Source organism: Eschscholzia californica, unplaced genomic scaffold (genome assembly GCF_041429995.1).
Source record: "Eschscholzia californica isolate CP2 unplaced genomic scaffold, dmEscCali1.0.p SCAF_5, whole genome shotgun sequence".
NCBI classification, from domain to species: domain Eukaryota; kingdom Viridiplantae; phylum Streptophyta; class Magnoliopsida; order Ranunculales; family Papaveraceae; genus Eschscholzia; species Eschscholzia californica.
This window is the reverse complement of record NW_028238472.1, coordinates 13,489,329-13,509,129: the sequence shown is the minus strand read 5'-3', so window position 1 is coordinate 13,509,129 and position 19,801 is coordinate 13,489,329. Positions and strand designations below refer to the sequence as shown.

At 37.4% G+C, this 19,801-nt stretch overlaps 1 protein-coding gene across 2 annotated transcripts; it reads left to right on the top strand.

The window, feature by feature from the left end:
• Window positions 1-1,392: 1,392 nt before the first annotated feature.
• On the top strand, window positions 1,393-19,764 carry LOC147537231 (formin-like protein 18). 2 transcript variants are annotated; one of them, XM_086643983.1, is made up of 18 exons: window positions 1,393-1,477; window positions 1,519-2,030; window positions 2,374-3,074; window positions 3,356-3,577; window positions 3,677-4,974; window positions 5,119-5,251; window positions 7,165-7,236; window positions 7,637-7,735; window positions 7,920-7,961; window positions 8,094-8,174; window positions 8,258-8,308; window positions 10,198-10,279; window positions 10,886-10,980; window positions 11,466-11,537; window positions 11,623-11,739; window positions 17,562-17,630; window positions 17,725-17,791; window positions 18,328-19,764. In XM_086643983.1, exons 2-18 carry the CDS (start codon window positions 1,958-1,960, stop codon window positions 18,798-18,800), a joined length of 3,747 nt encoding a protein of 1,248 aa, XP_086500109.1. In that variant the 5' UTR covers window positions 1,393-1,477; window positions 1,519-1,957; the 3' UTR covers window positions 18,801-19,764. The 2 variants fall into 2 exon arrangements, with proteins under 2 accessions (XP_086500109.1, XP_086500110.1); XM_086643984.1 differs by lacking the exon at window positions 1,393-1,477 and having other exon boundaries at window positions 1,485-2,030.
• Window positions 19,765-19,801: the final 37 nt, after the last annotated feature.

The following is a 19,801-nucleotide window of genomic DNA, read 5'->3' as shown; positions in this document are numbered from 1 at the left end:
AACGAGGTGGCAGAGAGAGAAAACATGCTGGAGGATAGAGAAAAGAAATGGAAGAAAGAAACTAACGGTGTTATAACGGAAGGGGGCCATATGGGTATTTCTCGTAAAGTAGGGGGCCAGGCGGGAGGCTGGTCACAAAGTTGGGGGCCATTAGGGAAATAACCCTTTTAATTCCCTCGAAAATCTATTTCCATGAAATAATCCACTTTCAATTCCTTACCCTCCTAAAAATTAGTTTCCATGGAAAGTCAAAAATCAAAATAAAATTATTTTAATATAATAGGATGCTTCAAACCTAATATTTATCTCTGTATATGTTCAAAATGACATTTTAACCCATAAAATTTATCAATATACACTTTTACTTATATACTAGGGTATATCCCGTGCCCTAGGGCACAGACACTTGTATCAATCAAATGTTATCAAATTTATTGTTATATTTTATTGAGAGAGAGAGAGAGAGAGATATTTATTAGTTATTATTTTTCTGTATTATTTTTTTTGTTTCTTTTCTCTTAAATTAGTTATTATTTTATTGAAAGAGAGTATTAATTTCTTTTTTTAACCCTTGAAATTTATTTTGTTTTTTTTTTTCTTAAATTAGAATTTTTATATATAAGAAGGAAAAGATTCTTGTTTTTTGAATAGGTAACTTTATTTCTACGAAAGACTATATTTTAAATTTTGAGAAGGGCTTGTAGACAATATCCTTTATTAAAAAAGGATGTTTGTCTCAGTCATCGTTTTCCCTTCTGTTTTATTATATAGGTTGGGAAAATGATATTTTTGTCCTTCTAACCAAATGACATGTTTACCAAGTTGCCAAAATGACATTTTTATCCTCGTATAATATCAAAATGACATTTTTACCCTTACATAGTTTGAATGATATTCTTACCTTCAGTTTGTAAAAATGGTATGTTTGCACTTTTATATTAAAATAACAAGTTTACATGTTTATATAAGTAAATTTTTTTTATCCATACGTTATCAAATTTACATTTTTATCTTGTTTTATTAACAGCTTGACATTCTTACTCTCACGTTAGCAAAGTGACACAAGGTTAAATAATTTTATATCATAGTGATAAAATTTTGATTTTTTTTAAGAATAAAAATGTAATTTGGACAACTTAAAGATGAAAATATACTTCGACGATATAGAGTACATAAAAAATAAATGAAAATTCTTTTCTGTTAATATTATATTCGCATAAATTAGTTGCAACCAAATATCGGGTTCGTAATTCCACGGAATAAATAATACGATTCTATAGAATTACTTCAATGATATCAAACAAGTAAAAGAAAAAAAATCAATCTTATCCAAAAAAGAGAAAATTGGCTAATTCATTTTATTATAATATTTTGTCGGGTGTCACCTGAAACACACGTGCCCAAAGCTATGTAAATACTTGACCATCTGACGAATATTTGGTTCAAACATCATCATTCAAATAACAAACCTAACAAAGTAGAGAGAGATTTGCAACAAAAAAAATAAACACGAAGTAGAGAGAGAGAAAGATAAACGCAGAAAACAAACGAAGGGAAAAAAATGGTATCTTTTTAGAGAGAGAAAGTGACGATCTTAACAAACCGTCTCTCTTAACCACCTGAAAAACCTAAAGAATTCAAAACTTCCATTAAAAGCGAACTCTTCAGAACTAGTGAGAGAGAAAGAGAGATAAGAAGAAGTGTAAAGGAGAAGAGAGAATTAGAAATGGAAATATAAACGATTCCTTAAAGTTGTCGCGAAATTTATACTTCTGGTTCCTGAATCTACACTCTCTGCTCAAAATCATGATTATCCTGATGATGATGATGATTTTTCGAATTTTATCTCCTATTTTATAGAGGAAGTTCTATCTTTTACTTAACTTACAATTTGATTTTGACCTAAATGTGTTTCTATTCTAGGGTTTGTGGTTGTTAAATCGTTTAGATCTTGAATATGGCGTTGTTTAGGAAGTTTTTCTACAGGAAACCACCGGATGGTCTTCTTGAGATCTCTGAAAGAGTTTATGGTACGTGTTCCTTGATTTTATTTGGTCGAATCAATTTTTTTTAGCTTAATTCAATGTTTACATGAATTTGATTTGGTTCTTAGGTTAATTTGCCTAAATTCATTGATAATGTGTGATCCTTCTTAGATTCTGATGTAAACAATGGCTAATTTACTTAATGAATTCTGGTTATCATTATATCATGAAGAAATTTCTGCTTATTATTTTCATTGAACAATGTATGTGTGTTATCTGGAGGAAATTGAATTTAGGTATGCGTCAAAATTTAGGGAATAGCATATCCTATTGTTTGGATTTCATATAAAAGCATCTATTTGATTGATGACTTAATTACTTCATATAGTGTTCGATTGTTGCTTTTCCACGGATGTCTTGGAAGAAGACAACTATAAAGTCTATATGGGAAGCATTGTAGAGAAACTCCGAGAACACCTCCCTGAAGCTTCTTTCATGGTTTTTAATTTTCGAGAAGGAGAGAGGCAAAGTCAGATAGCAAGCTTTTTGTCTGAGTATGATATGACCGTTATGGACTATCCTCGGCACTATGAAGGTTGCCCAGTACTGACAATGGAGGTGATTCATCATTTTATGAGATCAAGTGAAAGCTGGCTATCACTAGGGCATCATAATGTTTTGTTGATGCATTGTGAACGAGGTGGGTGGCCTGTCTTGGCTTTCATGCTTGCTGCCCTCTTGGTTTATAGAAAGCAGTATACAGGGGAACAGAGAACCTTGGATATGATATACAAGCAAGCCCCTCATGAGCTTATGCAGTTATTATCACCATTAGATCCCTTGCCTTCGCAGGTGAGGTATCTGCATTATGTCTCGAGGAGAAATGTGGCTTTCGAATGGCCACCTTTAGACAGGGCGCTTACATTAGACTGTGTCATTCTCAGAATTCTTCCCGACTTTAATGGGGAAGGAGGTTGCCGGCCCATATTTAGGATATATGGACAAGATCCCTTCCTTGCCGCGGATAGGACTCCAAAAGTTCTATTCTCGACACCAAAAACCAGCAAGATAGTTCGTCTTTACAAGCAGGTGAGCGACAAACTCTTTTATTATTAATGATGTTGCGTTTTTCTTTCGATGTTTGTTGTCTTCCAATTCCGGTGGACTAGAAGATCTCTATGGTCGAAGCAAAACCAAGTTAACTTTTTCGTAGATCATTCTCTCTATAATCTGTTACCAGTTCATTTATTTACAGCAGGATCATTCCTGACATTGAAAGCTCACTTGTATGATAGAGGACAGGAAATGCTAAAATGTTTATCTGGATCATTTAGTTATTTTATTATGAGCCTTGAAGTTTTTTGTTTCAGGCAGATTGTGAGCTAGTTAAAATTGACATCAATTGTCACATTCAAGGTGATGTTGTGCTGGAATGCGTTAGCTTGGATGAAGATTTAGAACGTGAAGAGATGATGTTCAGGGTCATGTTTAACACGGCCTTCATTAGATCAAATATTTTGATGCTTAACCGCGATCAAATCGATATCTTATGGAACACAAAAGATCGATTTCCTAAGGATTTTAGGGCAGAAGTATGTACCTCTTTCACACCTCTCATCGACTGCCCTCTCCTCGAACCTTTAACTTTTAATCATTAGTGAGAAAAGAATCTGTTTTCTGTGTGGGTGTAGGTTTTACTCTCTGAGATGGATTCTGTTGATTCTCATATTATGGTGGAGTCGCCTGTCTATGAAGAGAAGGATGGCCTGCCAATGGAAGCATTTTCTATGGTCAATGAAATATTTAATAGTGTTGATTGGCTAGATCCAAAAGGAGATATTGCTCTAAATGTCCTTCAGAAAATAAAAGCATCAAACAGTATCCAAGAAAAGTTGGATTCTGGTGGCTTGAGTCCCGACAAAGTTAAAGAGAAATTGAAGCCGGCATTAGAAAATCTCATCAAGAATTCCCCAATTTCGCCTGTGGAAAAACAGTCCATAAAACCATCTTCAGAATCACTTGTGACAAAAAAGATGGTCCAACCGGAAGAGTTACAGATTGGGCTTCAATTAACCCCTCAATCTAAGATCATTTCTCAACGAATACCTCTTTCCTCTCCGGTTTCGGAGAGTAAATCTCCTCAAAGTTCACCTATGACTCTGTCGAGATATCACAGTGCACCCTCAGCTCTCGGCATCACTGCTCTCTTGCATGATCATGCAACTGCTGCTCCTTCCTTTTCTCCTCCTTCACTTTCTGTTCCACTTTCTAAATCTAAAGGCGAGAAGATTGTTTCAGTCGCACCACTACCAGGACCTGAACCACCACCACCACCGCCGCGACGGTTGGTAGCTTCTACACCAATAACTTCTGTGAATACGCCTCCTCCCACTCCACCACCACCACCACCACCACCACCACAACAACCTCATCACTCTACTGATTCGAAACTTGCTACAGATCAGTTGAAACCATTTGGTGCACCCCCACCTCCACCTCCTCAGCCTACAAAAAGGTTCAATGTTTCAACTGGCGCTCCTCCTCCTCCACCTCCCCCATTAAGGATTGGGTCTTCCCCAAGTTCTAGTATTGCAGCTTCAACTCCACCACCACCACCACCACCACCTCTACTCCGTACTGTGTCAAAAAGTTCTAGTGGTCCAGCATCTCACATTTCTCCACTTCCTCCTGCACCTCCCCCCCCAGCCCCTTTTGCCAAAGGGCTTTCAAAAGCTGGTGGTTCATCTCCAGTGTCTCTATCCGCAGGCAGTATTGGACCAAGTAATTCTGTTAGACCTCCAACCCCTGCACCTCCTCTTAGTGCTCCATTTAACTCAAAGGGACATGGATTACATACTACTAGTCCAAGAAATCAGCAGTCTGCTCAACCCAAAAAGACTTCCCTCAAACCATTGCACTGGTTAAAGTTAACAAGAGCAATGCAGGGAAGCTTGTGGGCTGAAGCTCAAAAAACTGATGAAGCTTCCAAGTACCATATTCTCATCCTTTATTTTGTTGTCCTTCTTTGAGATTTCTTTAATTTTGTGAACAATGGTTTATTTATCAGATAATTTTTTAAATGGTCATTCGTACAGTTTCTGAAATTCGTGTCTGTTTTGTTCATGTATGTTAGGGGTCCGGAGTTTGACATGTCAGAACTTGAGAGTCTTTTCTCAGCAGCAGGTCCAAATTCTGATCGCGGAAATTCAAGTGCTAAATCAAATAGGCGTGTATCGGTTGGTTTGAAACCAGATAAAGTCCAACTGGTAATTTAAGTTTTCCTTTCAAGTTATGCATCATAATGTTACTTCCATCCACCCCAGTTACTTAGGGTTTTTATATATGAAATATGATTTATCTCACCAACTTGAATGGAACTTTTGTTCCAAACTGTCATTAGTAGATAATAAAGGTTTGAGAACCTTATTTGCACTGAATGCAGCGGTTAAGAAAACTGAGACATGAAGAACTAAAATCATACTTGAACAGTCCTGAATCCTGATGCATGACTGTCTCGTTTGTTTCACCAGGAACACGAGACTGAAACATTCTGGTATTTTAGACCCTGAATTTTGTAGTCAAATTTACTGTGGAAACAAAAACTAGGTGTATGCTGATGAAACTAGTAATTTCCGGTTCGAGACGAGGTTGTCATGGGCAAACACGGGTCAGGCCACCAGGCAAATGAGTCTTAAATTAAAGAGGGTGGTGCCGATGAAGGAGGGCTGAGGTGGGGGCACTCACATATATAGAAATATATGGTGAGGTATCTATTTCATATGTGTTATGCATAGAATTATTGAATGCCAAAACATCGAAGTTTTTGTTGGCCACCTATCTCAATACCAGCCATGCCGTCCTCCATTTAGGCACCACCCAAGCCCACTAGCCTAGGTCCACATGTTACAAGGTTTTGCTTGGCATGTGTCGGCCCTAGATCATCCCAGGCTTCCCACCTAGGCAACCTAGACGCCAAACCCACCGAAAAGGCCTAGCAGATTTGTAACAAGGTGTTATGTATACGAAGGTCTGGAAGTTCTTAAGTTACACATGAAACTTCCGTTTCTCATCATCCACCAACACCTAGGAGAGAGCCTTCGTAGATTCTGATACCATTTGATGTAACCTATGTTGTATTAGGCGAGAGGCGAGGCGAGGCGACGAAGGTGTCGCCTGCGCCTTGCTCGCCATAGCGCGCTTTGGCGAGCGCTTCAAGATGCTGAAAATGGTGAAGAACACGAGTGTGGAAGAAGATGAAGAAGAGAAGATGAGGAAGAAGACGAAGGAAAACAGATATCAAACTTGTTGCTGAAGAGGATGAAAGATATATAAAACCCTAAAAGGGTTCATCAAGTGTTGGCCCTTGGATTAGATCATATAAATGGTTCAGATTTGGTCAAGGGTTTTTTAATTTTTTGGTTACTTTGACCAAATCTGGACCAAAGTAAACTTTGACCATTAGATTTTTATCTAATCGTGGCCCTTGGATTGAAAAGAAACCCTAAAACCCCTTCTTTTCTCTTTCTCTCCTCTTTCTTCAACCAGAACTTCATCTTCCTCATTCCAAACCCTAAAACAAAAAAACCTAGCTCTTGTCGCCTCTTCTCGCCTCCATTTTTCTCAGGCGAGGCGAGACTTCTTTCAACCTTGCGCCTTGGTCGACTAAGCGTCGCCAAGGCGCGCTTTTGACAACATAGGATGTAACACCTGTCTGAACACCATGTTGTCCTTCATTAGGCACCATCCAGGCCCATTAGCGGAGTACGACATGGTACAAGGTTTTCATTGGCACGGGCCAGCCCTAGACCACCCCAGGCTTCTCACCTATTCAATCTAGGCGCTCAATTTGTATGACAAGGTGTTATGTTGTAACCTAGGTGTGGAAGGGCTTCTTAAGCGACTTGGGACTAAGTGCCCTTCTCATAAGAATCTGCCTATGTGCCTAAAACTTGAAGATTAGAAAAGTGAAATGTTAGTTCTCGTCCTTTTTCTTGAATAAACACTCACACTTTGGATAAGGCATTTATGGGGGCTTAGGGGGCCTCTCTCGTTACATTATGTCTTTTTCAATGACTAATTGTGTTTTTGGACATTCCTATCATGTTTTAATAATAGAAAAAATTGTCGAGACTCGATATTTGAACTTGAACCCATTTCTATTAATGTATCTATCTTGCAGGTTGATCTAAGACGGGCTTATAATTGTGAAATAATGCTTACAAAGGTTAAGATTCCATTGCCTGATTTGATGGTAAGTTCATGATGCTCTTCTGATATTGCAGGTGGATTCTCCTTTTACCACCAAATAAGAAATTTTATGCTTTTCTAATGACGACTCAAACGGGAAAATAAATAGGGGAAGTTCATGATGCTCTAAGTGTTAAAAGGTGTCTCCCTCAAGGCAAATTTGAGGGGGATTTGTGAGGGAAGGAGGCGCCTTTAACACTTACTAGAGGCGTATAAAATGTCCTAATAAATAGTTTTTACAGTTGATGTTTTTCAAAGAAACTCATTATCCTAACACCCGTTTTCAGTGCATTTATGCTGTATTCTTGCAGATTTCCTAGGTTACTTCATTATATTTTGCGATATTGTGATAAGGAATGATTTATTTCTCCTCTCATTCTTGTTCTATGATGGACCATTGTCAGGGTTTCTTGCTTGCCTTGGATGATTCTGCATTAGATGTTGATCAGGTTGATAATCTTATCAAGTTTTGCCCAACTAAAGAAGAAATGGATCTACTAAAGGTAATTGTATATGTTCTCACATTATTATTTATATGTAATATTTCTACAAAATCATGATTCTATGAGAGCCTCATTTGTGTTTCCAGTTATTTTATTTGATTTGCTATTTGGGATGAAAACCTACTGCATATATGAAGTTCAGTATCATGTTCCCTTCATCTTACAGTTGCACTTCATGTTTTAGGGATACAACGGAGACAAGGAAAACTTAGGAAAATGTGAGCAGGTTAGTGGAATTTCTACTCAACCCATGATTTTATCAAGGCATCCTGGCTTGCGAACTGAGATCCCCATTATTACGTTTTCTTTGAGATAGCTTTACTAATTCGGATGTTCGTCCTTGTCTAACCTGCAACAGTTTTTCTTAGAGTTGATGAAAGTACCTCGAGTGGAATCTAAGCTCAGAGTTTTTTCATTTAAGATACAGCTCGGTTCCCAGGTTAGGGGATAGTATTCTAATCATCCTTTTCTGTCTCTATTCTGACTATTCTCTTATTGTCAAATCATTTATGGCTTCTTCAGGTTTCTGACCTCAGAAAGAACCTGAATGTTGTAAATTCTGCTTCCGAAGAGGCAAGTGTATATCTTTTGCTTCTTTTACATTCCGAAAGCGTTAAATGCAAGAAATTTCTTCTACTGTGGTCTAATCATTTTTTGAGACTTCTACTTTTCGTTTGTGAACTGTGCCATGGACTAAAATCAGGTTCTTTGTAAATGTTGTTTTTGAACGTGAAAGTCACGAATAATCCAAACTAATTTGTTTGTAGTTAAATATCATGTGTATGCAAATTGGTTACCATTAAGATGGAAATAACTCCTGCCATTTTGAGGCAAGAGAAAAGATTGGGAGCCAATTTAGGAAACAAAATACCTAGGCAGATGTGTGTGTGAATAACCCGAAGTAGATAGACAAAATTCAGAAACTCATAGAATTGAATATTAATAAACTTGGCCAAGGAACACCTTAAAATCAAAACTTGATGATCCACTACACATTAGTTACTTCCAACAAACAAGTACTATCACCCTAAAGAAGAGAATCTAGGAACGGATAGATATAGAGGGTTCAAAGAAAGCAAGAAAAATAGAGGGGGTGGGAAAATAGCAAAGAAGGCTACCAAGAGACAAAAGGTAAACTACTTATTTGAAGAGAAATGACTAATGATCGTGGGAGAACCAAACATGAGCAAATAGGTAAGAGATTATCCTAATCCAAGGATAATGAGAAGAAGAAGAAGAAGAAAGACTAATTAAAAGGAGATGGAGGGTCTAAAAGAGAAAGAAAAGGAATAAAAGAACATAGCAAAGAAAGGGAGGAGAAGACAGCAGCCTGAACCCTAAGGTCATGTTTGGCGCGCGGGAATGGGATGTGATTCGCATTCCCCTAACGCGATTCCTGGGAATCAAAATATTTCAATTTAATGTTTGGTTTGACAAGGAATAGGAATTCGATTCCTAACTTGGTGTTTGGTTCGTATAGAAATAAGAACGTAAATTTTTGTAAAAGTCCTGTTATATCTTTTTACTTAGATTATATAAATAAAACATCAACTTTGTTATATACTTTTAATCAGTCTTATCTATTCAAATTTGTAAATATGAAATAGTAATGTGATACACCAATTTAAGTAGTATTTAAAAATTTATTTAAAACAAACAAAGGTCTCGGCTAATTTTTTTTCGTTTTAAATGTTATGAAATCGATTGGAATGAAAAAAGAACAATAGAGAAGGATAAAAACTAGAGAGAGGGAGAGACAGTTACGGTCGAACGAGAGAGAGTTGCTATGGTGGTGGCTAAAATCCTAAGTTTTTAATTCTTTTAGTGTGATATTATGTGAAGGACGATTTTAATACAAGTCATTCTAATATTTTCTTAAGGACAATTTTTTCCATAAATATTAGAATAAATCATTCCCGGGAATGGAAATCACAAACCGACCCCCCTCCATGAGTTTGCTATTACCCCATTTAGGAGCAATCCTATTCCTCTGGGAATAGGATTCCCCCTGCATTCTCGCAAGCCAAATAGTAGGATTGTGATTCCAAGGAATCACATTCCATTCCCACGTATTCCCGCGCCCCAAACATGGGCTAAGGGTTCTCTTCAAAGGATCACATCACTCTTCATTGTAGTCAGCCCATTTTTGGAGCATGAGGTAGTATATTTAGAAGCGAAAACATGCTGCCCAGGTTTCTAGAAGTTTCTTATTTGGTGCTCAATTTATTTTGTGCAGTCCTTGGTAAATAATGTGGACAACCCCCATATTCGAAGTTCACTAAACAATCTCTAAATCACTTTAAATACCACATGAGTACAAACAAGATAAAGTAAGACACCTCACACACAAAACCCTAGGCTACATCACATTTCCATGTTCTGTGCTTGCTTATAATGACTCATGTGCTTGTTTCGTTTACGAATACGAATATTTTTTACACATTTGACTATGTGTATATCAGATTAGGAACTCAGCCAAGTTGAAGAGAATCATGCAGACAATTCTTTCTCTTGGAAATGCATTGAACCAGGGAACAGCAAGGGGTGAGTTGGTTTTTGTCTGGTGACTGTGGCATATTATTGCGGTTGTATGCATCAAATGTGTTTGTTTTGTTTGATTACAAAGCACAAGAGATTTAGATATATGCTATTAAGTAATATTGTAAAAATACATGGAATAAAAATAATATCTAGTGTTAATATACGGTAGCAAGTAATAAGACGTTTTCAGATAATTACACACATATTATGATGAAAACTAATCTTTTGTGAATCGTGCGTGATTTTCAATATCTGCTATTTATTGTGGTTCAAGTAAGGAGGCTACTGAAAACTAGAATCATAAACTTGTATCAAGTATGCTCTTAACAGGAAATTTTAGCTATTTGCTTTTGCTGTTTATTGGTGCAAGCATATCTGTCTATCATTGACAAGAAATGAATATAAACATTTTTAATGTTTGATAGTGAGCACCCAGCTTATATTATGTACGTAGATGATTTGTTTTGTGAAGTTGTGTCAAGTGTTCGTCAAAAGAACATGCTTTTGTGTCATGCACTGAGTGATATCACAACATCTGTTTTTGTTAATGTAAGTTTCTTTGTTGTTGAGTTTGGCCATGTCTACTATTTGATATTCTCATAACTATAGGTTCCGCAATCGGATTCAGACTGGATAGCCTCCTTAAGTTAACAGATACGCGTGCTAGGAACAACAAGATGACTCTCATGCATTATCTTTGCAAGGTATTATTTCCTTTTTAACTTTCTTGGCATTTACTTTACCTTGTGCTTTCTCCTGTATTGTGCAATATGAGGGCCAATTGTTTTGCACCGTGGACATGCTTATCCATTTACACAAAAGCATATTTCAATCTGATTTTGCAACTTAAAGCTATGTACACTACAGACATATTCAGCAGAAATTCATAACTGTCGCGTATCCTTTTCTCTATGTGAAGAATACTACACAACGAGTTGTACAGAAATACCGTGGAAGGGTGGAACTTAATCCGAACGTCACGGTTATGTTCTTTCAATCTCTATCATTTTCTAGGACACAACTCACAAGTAACAACTGGCGCTTGTTTGATGGGTAACTAGGAAAAAAGAAGTGAGGTCTACGTGAAATATTTCACTTAGAAGAAGATTCTCGGGAACAGTTAACCAATTTTTTTATTGTATGGTTCTAGAAGGCAAAGAGTTCGTTTTCTCAATTTTCGTGAATGTAGGTGCTTGCTGATAAACTACCAGAACTTCTAGATTTTCAAAAAGATCTTGTGAGCTTGGAGGCTGCATCAAAGGTATTTGTGCTATATAAGTTTTGGCAGTTAATAATAGGTTAGAGAAGGTTCCTGAAACTGTGAACTCCAATTGTTCTTCATGCAGATACAATTAAAATACTTGGCAGAGGAGATGCAAGCCATTAGCAGAGGATTAGAAAAGGTTGAGCAGGAACTGACTGCCTCTGAAAACGACGGCCCTGTGTCCAAAACATTTTGCAAGGTACTTTATATGACAATTAGATTTCTTTTCTAGATTTCTTACGTTTATCATCGGTCGATTGCCTTTTTATAAGCTGAGCTTGCTGGTTAAGTTGTAGCTATAATTTACTACATAGGGCTAATTGGCGTTAGCTTTTCTTCCAAGAACTGTTTGTCCCAAGTTCGAAATTTTCCTAGGTCATGTTGAAATTGTTGGGAAAAATAACCTAATTAACTTGTTCAGGAATATGAAGATAAACGATGCGAAAGTAAAAGTAGAGACACCAAGATTATTTAACGTGGCAAAAAACCCCTCCAAACTAGAAGGTAAAAAACCACGGGACCTAGTCCAGAAATCTTCCACTATAATTAAATAATGGGTTACACAATTCTTCAAGATGTGTAGAAACACTCTTGGACAACTCTTCACCAAACCTATGGTGGATAAACTGAACAAAGAAACAAAGAAATAAAATCTCTTACTCCTTAGGATTTGAACAAATCCTAGATTACTAAAGGTTGAAGAAGATAACCACAAACTAAATTGCTTCACAAGATTAATAATCTTCTTTTCTTCAAACCAATATTCTGCTCTTTCAATCTCTCTTGAAAGAATCACTTCAGAAATCTCTCTTTCTCTGGCTTCTCTTTGTTCTGGAAGTTGTTGTGTATAATCTCTTCCCTTTCATTCCCTATTTATAATAATAAATAAGGAGGTTTACCAATAGAAATAGGAATTCCTTTTTAGGCTTGAAAAAATAGAAGTTTCTATTTTTTCCCCAAACAAGGAATAAGGGAAATCCTATTCCAACTAGGAGTCCTTTAATTATAAGGAGGGACCCCAACAAACTCCCCCTCCCGACTTATGAAGAGGGACCTACCATCCCCAAACCTGCAACACTGCTACATAGCTCATGTTTGCCTTTGGGTAATGGTTTTGTCATCATATCTGAACCATTGTCTTCAGTATGGATTTTCTCGATCTTCAACACCTTTTCTTCAAGAACATCTTGGATCCACTGGTATCTCACATTTATATGCTTGGACTTGGAATGGAAACTAGAATTCTTACTGAGGTGGATGGCACTCTGACTGTCGCAATGAATAACATAATTATCTTGTTTCATACCAAGTTCTTCTAACAGTCTCTTCATCCATAACATCTCCTTGCAACATTCTGTAATGGCAATATATTCTGCCTCTGTAGTAGATAAAGCTACACACTTTTGTAATTTAGATTGCCATGACACTGCTCCTCCTGAAAGTGTAAATAAGTAGCCTGATGTGGACCTTTTAGAGTCTACATCTCCTGCCATGTCTGCATCTGTGTAACCGACTAATACTGGCTTATCATTACCAAAACATATACGAGCTTTAGACGTACCTCTAAGATACTTCAGAATCCACTTCACTGCTGACCAATGCTCTTTGCCTGGATTAGCAAGAAATCTGCTTACTACTCCAACTGCAAATGCAATGTCCGGTCTTGTACACACCATTGCATACATCAAGCTTCCTACAGCTGAAGCATAAGGAATTTTCTCCATTTCTTCTTTCTCACTTCTGGTTGATGGACACTGATCACGAGTCAACTTGAAGTGACTGGCTAATGGACAACTCACTGGTTTTGTTTTGTCCATATTGAACCTTTCTAGAACCTTCTCAATGTATCTTTCTTGTGATAGCCAAAGTTTTCCAGCTTTCCTATCACGAGAGATATGCATGCCAAGAATTTGTTTTGCTGGACCCAAGTCTTTCATATCGAAATACTTGTTTAGTTCCTTCTTTAACCTGCTAATTTTATTAGCATCCTGACCAACAATCAACATATCATCAACATAAAGTAGAAGTATAATCAAATCTCCATCAAGAAATTTATGAACGAAAACACAATGATCTGAAGCCGTCCTGTGATACCCTTGATCCTTCATGAATGATTCAAACTTTTTGTACCACTGTCTTGGTGCTTGTTTCAGCCCATATAAACTCTTCTCTAACTTACAAACCAAGTGTTCCTTACCTTTAACTTCAAACCCTGTTGGTTGTTCCATATATACATCTTCCTCCAAGTCACCATGAAGGAAAGCGGTCTTGACATCTAGTTGTTCAATTTCTAGGTTCATACTTGCAGCCAATCCCAATACTAACCGTATAGAGGACATCTTCACCACCGGAGAGAAAATCTCATCAAAATCAATACCCTTCTTCTGCCCAAATCCTTTCACCACTAGGCGTGCCTTATACCGTGGTTGTGAATTTCTTTCTTCGGTCTTGATTTTGAAAACCCACTTATTTTTAAGAATTTTCTTATTCTTAGGTTTTTCAACCAACTTAAAAGTGTTGTTCTTATGCAATGATTCAATCTCATCTTGCATAGCTTTCAACCACTCCTTCTTGTGTTCATCATCTATGGCTTCTTCATAACACTGTGGTTCTCCACTATCTGTAACCATCACATACTCGTGTGGAGGATACTTGGTAGATGGTACTTTCTCTCTAGTCGATCTTCTCAATTCAACTGGTGGTTCATGTTGAACTTCCATTTCCTGCTCAACATCATCACCCATAGGAACATCTTCATGAGCTTCATCTTCATGATTTTGTTCTTCACCTGCATTATCATGCATAACCTTAGAAGAGATATGTGGATCTAGATCAATGAGATCATTACTATGATTCTCATGCTTCTCAACTTTCCCAAAGTCCTCAATAGTTTGATTTTCAAGAAAGACCACATCTCTACTTCTAATAATCTTCTTATCGACTGGATCCCATAACCTGTATCCGAACTTCTCATCTGCATACCCTAAAAAGATGCATTGCTTGGCTTTATCATCAAGCTTTGCTCTTTGATCTTTAGGTATATGCACAAAAGCCCTGCAACCAAACACCCTTAAGTGTTCATAACTGACTTCTTTCCCAGCCCACACTCTCTCAGCTACATCTCCATCTAATGGTGCTGAAGGTGATAAATTTATCAGATAACATGCAGTACGCATTGCTTCACCCCAGAAGCTTTTAGGCAGCTTTGCTTCTGAGAGCATACATCTGATCCTCTCCACAATCGTGCGGTTCATGCGTTCTGCTACACCATTTTGTTGTGGAGTTTTGGGAACTGTCTGTTCATGTCGAATACCATGGGTTTTGCAATACTCTTCAAACGACCCGATGTATTCTCCTCCATTGTCAGTGCGAATGCACTTCAATGATTTTCCTGTCTCCCGTTCTACCATGTTGTGGAAATTCTTGAAAACTGCAAGTACCTGATCTTTGGTCTTTATGGCATATGCCCAAACTTTCCTGGAAGCATCATCTATAAAAGTAACAAAATACAAAGCACCACCAAGTGTTTTGACCTTTAAAGGTCCACAAACGTCAGAATAAACAAGCTCCAAAACACTGGATTTTCTTTCAGATGCATTCCTTTGAAAGGAAACTCTATGTTGCTTTCCTACTAAACAATGAGAACAAGTGTTTAAATTTATACCTTTTATGTTCGGTAAGTCTTGTCGTTTAGCAAGGATTTGAAGTCCCTTCTCGCTCATGTGCCCGAGTCTTCTATGCCAAAGATCAGTGGAAGAATCTTTTTCAACTGCATTCAATTCTCCTTTACACAGTTTTACTTGAGTTCTGTATAAAGTACAACACTTCTTCCCTCTTGCTATCACCATTGACCCTTTTGTGAGCTTCCACTTTCCATCACCAAAGTGACTGTGGTACCCTTCATCATCTAATACTCCGGTAGAGATTAGGTTATATCGAAGATCTGGTATATGCCTCACTTTCTTAAGAATCAATGTACTCCCTGTGCTCGTCTCGATTTTCACTTCTCCAATTCCTACGATTTTTGAGAAACCTAAGTTTCCCATCCTGACTTTGCCAAGGTCACCAGTTCTGTAAGAGTTAAAGAAATCCTTACATGGAATAGCATGATACGAAGCACCTGAGTCAACCAACCATGTTGTTTCTGGTTCTGACTCAGTCATACTTAAGCAAGTGTCTCCACAACCTGAGAGTAAGATAATGTCATCACCTGAGGCAACTGCCGCAACATTATCTTGTTTTTCATCATCCTTTTTATTTTCCTTCTTTGGTTTCCTGCAATCACTCTTGTAATGACCCATTTTTCCACAACCAAAACATCTAACTTCTTTCTTTGGTTTTGATCTCCCCCTTGACTTATCACGGTTATGAGGTTTTCTACTTTTACCTCTCCCCCGTCTTTCTGTAACAAGTGCCTCTGAATGAGACTCGTCTGACGATGATTTCCTTCTTGTTTCTTCATTCAACAAACTACCTGTTACGTGATTCATACGCATTATGCCATCAGGAGCAGAATTGCTAAGAGACACCACCAATGTCTCCCAACTATCTGGTAAAGAATTTAGAAGAAGTAAGGCCTGCAACTCATCATCCAAAACTAACTTCATTGCAGAAAGCTGGTTTACTAGACTTTTCATCTCATTCAAGTGTTGAGCAATTGAGGTTCCTTCTTTATATTGTAATTTTCCTAGCTTTCTGAACAAGTAAGCCTTTTTGGCAGCTGTCTTCTGATCATACAATTCTTCTAATTTCCTCCATAGACTATAAGCGGAAGTCTCCGTCGATACATGATGAAAAACACTGGGTTCTACCCATTGTCGAATAAATCCAACAACCTTACGATCTAATACCTTCCAGTCTTCTTCATCTATCTTCATCGGTTTTGTACCGTGATTTTCAATGGGTGCAGCTAGGTCTTTGCAGTATAACAAATCTTCCATTTTTGCTTTCCACATCAAGTAGTTTTCTCCATCTAAACTAATCATGCGATTAGTATTCACTTCCATATTTTTGAACAATAAATCCAACCTTAGCTCTGGTACCACTTGTTGGGAAAAATAACCTAATTAACTTGTTCAGGAATATGAAGATAAACGATGCGAAAGTAAAAGTAGAGACACCAAGATTATTTAACGTGGCAAAAAACCCCTCCAAACTAGAAGGTAAAAAACCACGGGACCTAGTCCAGAAATCTTCCACTATAATTAAATAATGGGTTACACAATTCTTCAAGATGTGTAGAAACACTCTTGGACAACTCTTCACCAAACCTATGGTGGATAAACTGAACAAAGAAACAAAGAAATAAAATCTCTTACTCCTTAGGATTTGAACAAATCCTAGATTACTAAAGGTTGAAGAAGATAACCACAAACTAAATTGCTTCACAAGATTAATAATCTTCTTTTCTTCAAACCAATATTCTGCTCTTTCAATCTCTCTTGAAAGAATCACTTCAGAAATCTCTCTTTCTCTGGCTTCTCTTTGTTCTGGAAGTTGTTGTGTATAATCTCTTCCCTTTCATTCCCTATTTATAATAATAAATAAGGAGGTTTACCAATAGAAATAGGAATTCCTTTTTAGGCTTGAAAAAATAGAAGTTTCTATTTTTTCCCCAAACAAGGAATAAGGGAAATCCTATTCCAACTAGGAGTCCTTTAATTATAAGGAGGGACCCCAACAGAAATATCATAAAACAGCTTTGGGTTTTCGTTGAAGAAACTGCCTTACCCTTGAGTGAAAAGCTTCTTAGGTCGTAGTGGAAGATATAAAAGTAAAACCTGCATGTATCAAGAGATTCAGTTTGAAGCTAAAATTTAACGTTTGTTATATTTAAGATGCTAGAGTTGATAATTTCAGGGATCCTCCATTTTTCAAGAGAACTATTGTTTTGATTATTAGATGACATTGAAATGTGAATTCATTTAGTCATGTGAAACTAACAATACCATAACAACTATTTGCAAATCTCGATGTAATCATTTTCCTCTCTAATCAGATCTAGTTCGTTCCTTTTTCTAGACTTTGAATGATTTTCTTGTCGTCGCTGAAGCTGATGTGAGGTCTTTGGCATCACTATATTCTGGTGTGGTATGTCTTTTCTTTCTTTTGTGGGCTTTAAACGTCAATCAAGATGTTTTTTATATAGGAATAAGTTACCTGAACCCTTTCTGAAATTTTACAGGGTAGATCTGCAGATGCATTGGCCCTTTATTTTGGAGAAGATCCTGCACGTTGTCCCTTCGAACAAGGTACCTACACTGCCTCTAGTTCTTTACTCACTAAGGGTATATCATTCACCTCAAATGCCTAGAGTATGGCTAGTAGTCGGGCTGACAAGTGACCCACCAGGCCGCGCCTGAGCTGGCCCTCTCTAGTGTGAGAAATCGACTATAAATCCCCTTTCTCTTCTCCTCTTTGTTTCCCCCCTTTTCCCTCTGGGTCAACTTCAAAGTCGTAGTAAGCGAAGCTCTTTTTTCACAAGAAGTATTACGTTTATGTAAGTCCAATTAATTGAAAGAATCCCTTAGCCAAGTGACTCCTGAGTCACTTGACTTGGTCCGGGCATGAGTCACGCGTAAGTCCCCCAACGCGAGTCTGGGTCCCTAACCCAACTACTAGTGAGTGATGAAAAACAAACGAGGTTGCATACGAGTGATTGCACTTTGGAAGTATCATCACTTATAAGTGCTAAAAATAGTAGGTATAAAGCAACTTTTAAACCTACTACGCAATTTCGTTCCTTTTAGATCTTTAATCATCTTCGGTTGGAATTTTCTTGATGCAGTTGTAACTACTCTTCTCAACTTTGTAAAAATGTTCGCGAAGGCTCATGAAGAGAACTGCAAGCAAATAGAGCTTGAAAAGAGAAAAGCACAGAAGGAAGCCGAGAGTGAGAAGATGAAAGTTGGTACTCCAAAAAAAGAAACCGAAGATTTTGGACAGGTTTTATTGAAGAAAACACTAAAGGAAAAAGATAGTGAGAAGATAAATATTGGTAGTAGGGAAAAGGAATCCGGTGAAATTGACCGGACTTTGTTGAAACAAACACAGAAGGAAGCAGAGAGTGAGAAAATCAATATAGGTACACCAAAAAAGGATTTTGAAAAATATGAGCAAGCTATGCTGAAGAGAACACAGATCGGAGCAGATATTGAGAAAATGAAGAAAGGTGAAAGTGAAAAGGTGAAGATCGGTCCTCCAAAAAAAGAATCAGAAATTTTTGGACAGACTCGAATCAAGAATGCCAATATTAAATAATTTCCTTGTTTGTGGCCCGTCTTCCGTTTGATCAGCACGAACTTCTATCCACTTCTGAATTGAATAAGGTATGTTATGAACTGAAGAGATCAGTTCAAATAGCAATTCAGATTGATCAGAAGGAGAATGGATATGTTTTTTATTTAGTAGCAAATAGAAGGATCGTTATTGAAGAGCATTTCAAGCATCCCAAGCCGAAATTTTACGAAGAAGCTTCGTAAACTCAAGCTCGGTTGAACCTGCACTTTAATCAGTATGCCTTCTGTTTCTCTTTCTGCAACTTTCTGGCATATTTTCTATTTGTTTCTAGTGTACTTCACTGATGTAACACCCCCGATACCAACCATATTGTCCTTGATTTAGGTATTACCACACCCACTGCTAGTTCCACATGTCTACCGGTCTTCTTAACCTGCCCTTTTTAGGTGCCAAACCTACCCAAAAGATCCAACTGAAACTTAAAGATAGGTGTTATATCACAGTCCAGGTGTAGAAGGTCTTCCTAAGCCATGTCAGACCAAGTGCATTGCACATGAAGCTTCCGTTGCGTTACACGCTTACCTGGTTCACTTAATCATTCCATTAATGTTGTTGAACACAGTTGCGGTGATATAGCTTACTCCTTTTGGTGACCTGCTTGTTAACTATTCAGTTACAGAAGTTTTGTAAAAATTTATCTAATTAGTTTTATTCACTTGATTCTTGTTGTAATCAGGATTTGGTAGGTTTAGTTGTACTTTTCTTTTTCTTTTATATATTATTTAGTAATGAGAAGGATGTAATTACCGACTGATCTACTTACTATTACGCAAAAAATCCGGCTCCACCCTCCGCATTTTATATTAGAAACTTGGTACTAAGAAGCTGTGATAATTTGAATGAATGATGTTTAGAGAGAGACAGAAATTTATAGTTTAGTGAATCAGTTCTTACATCAAAGGAATAAGAATTTGCCCCTCTCTAAGGAACACATTGTTCGTTTAAAGTACATGTTTGTTTTG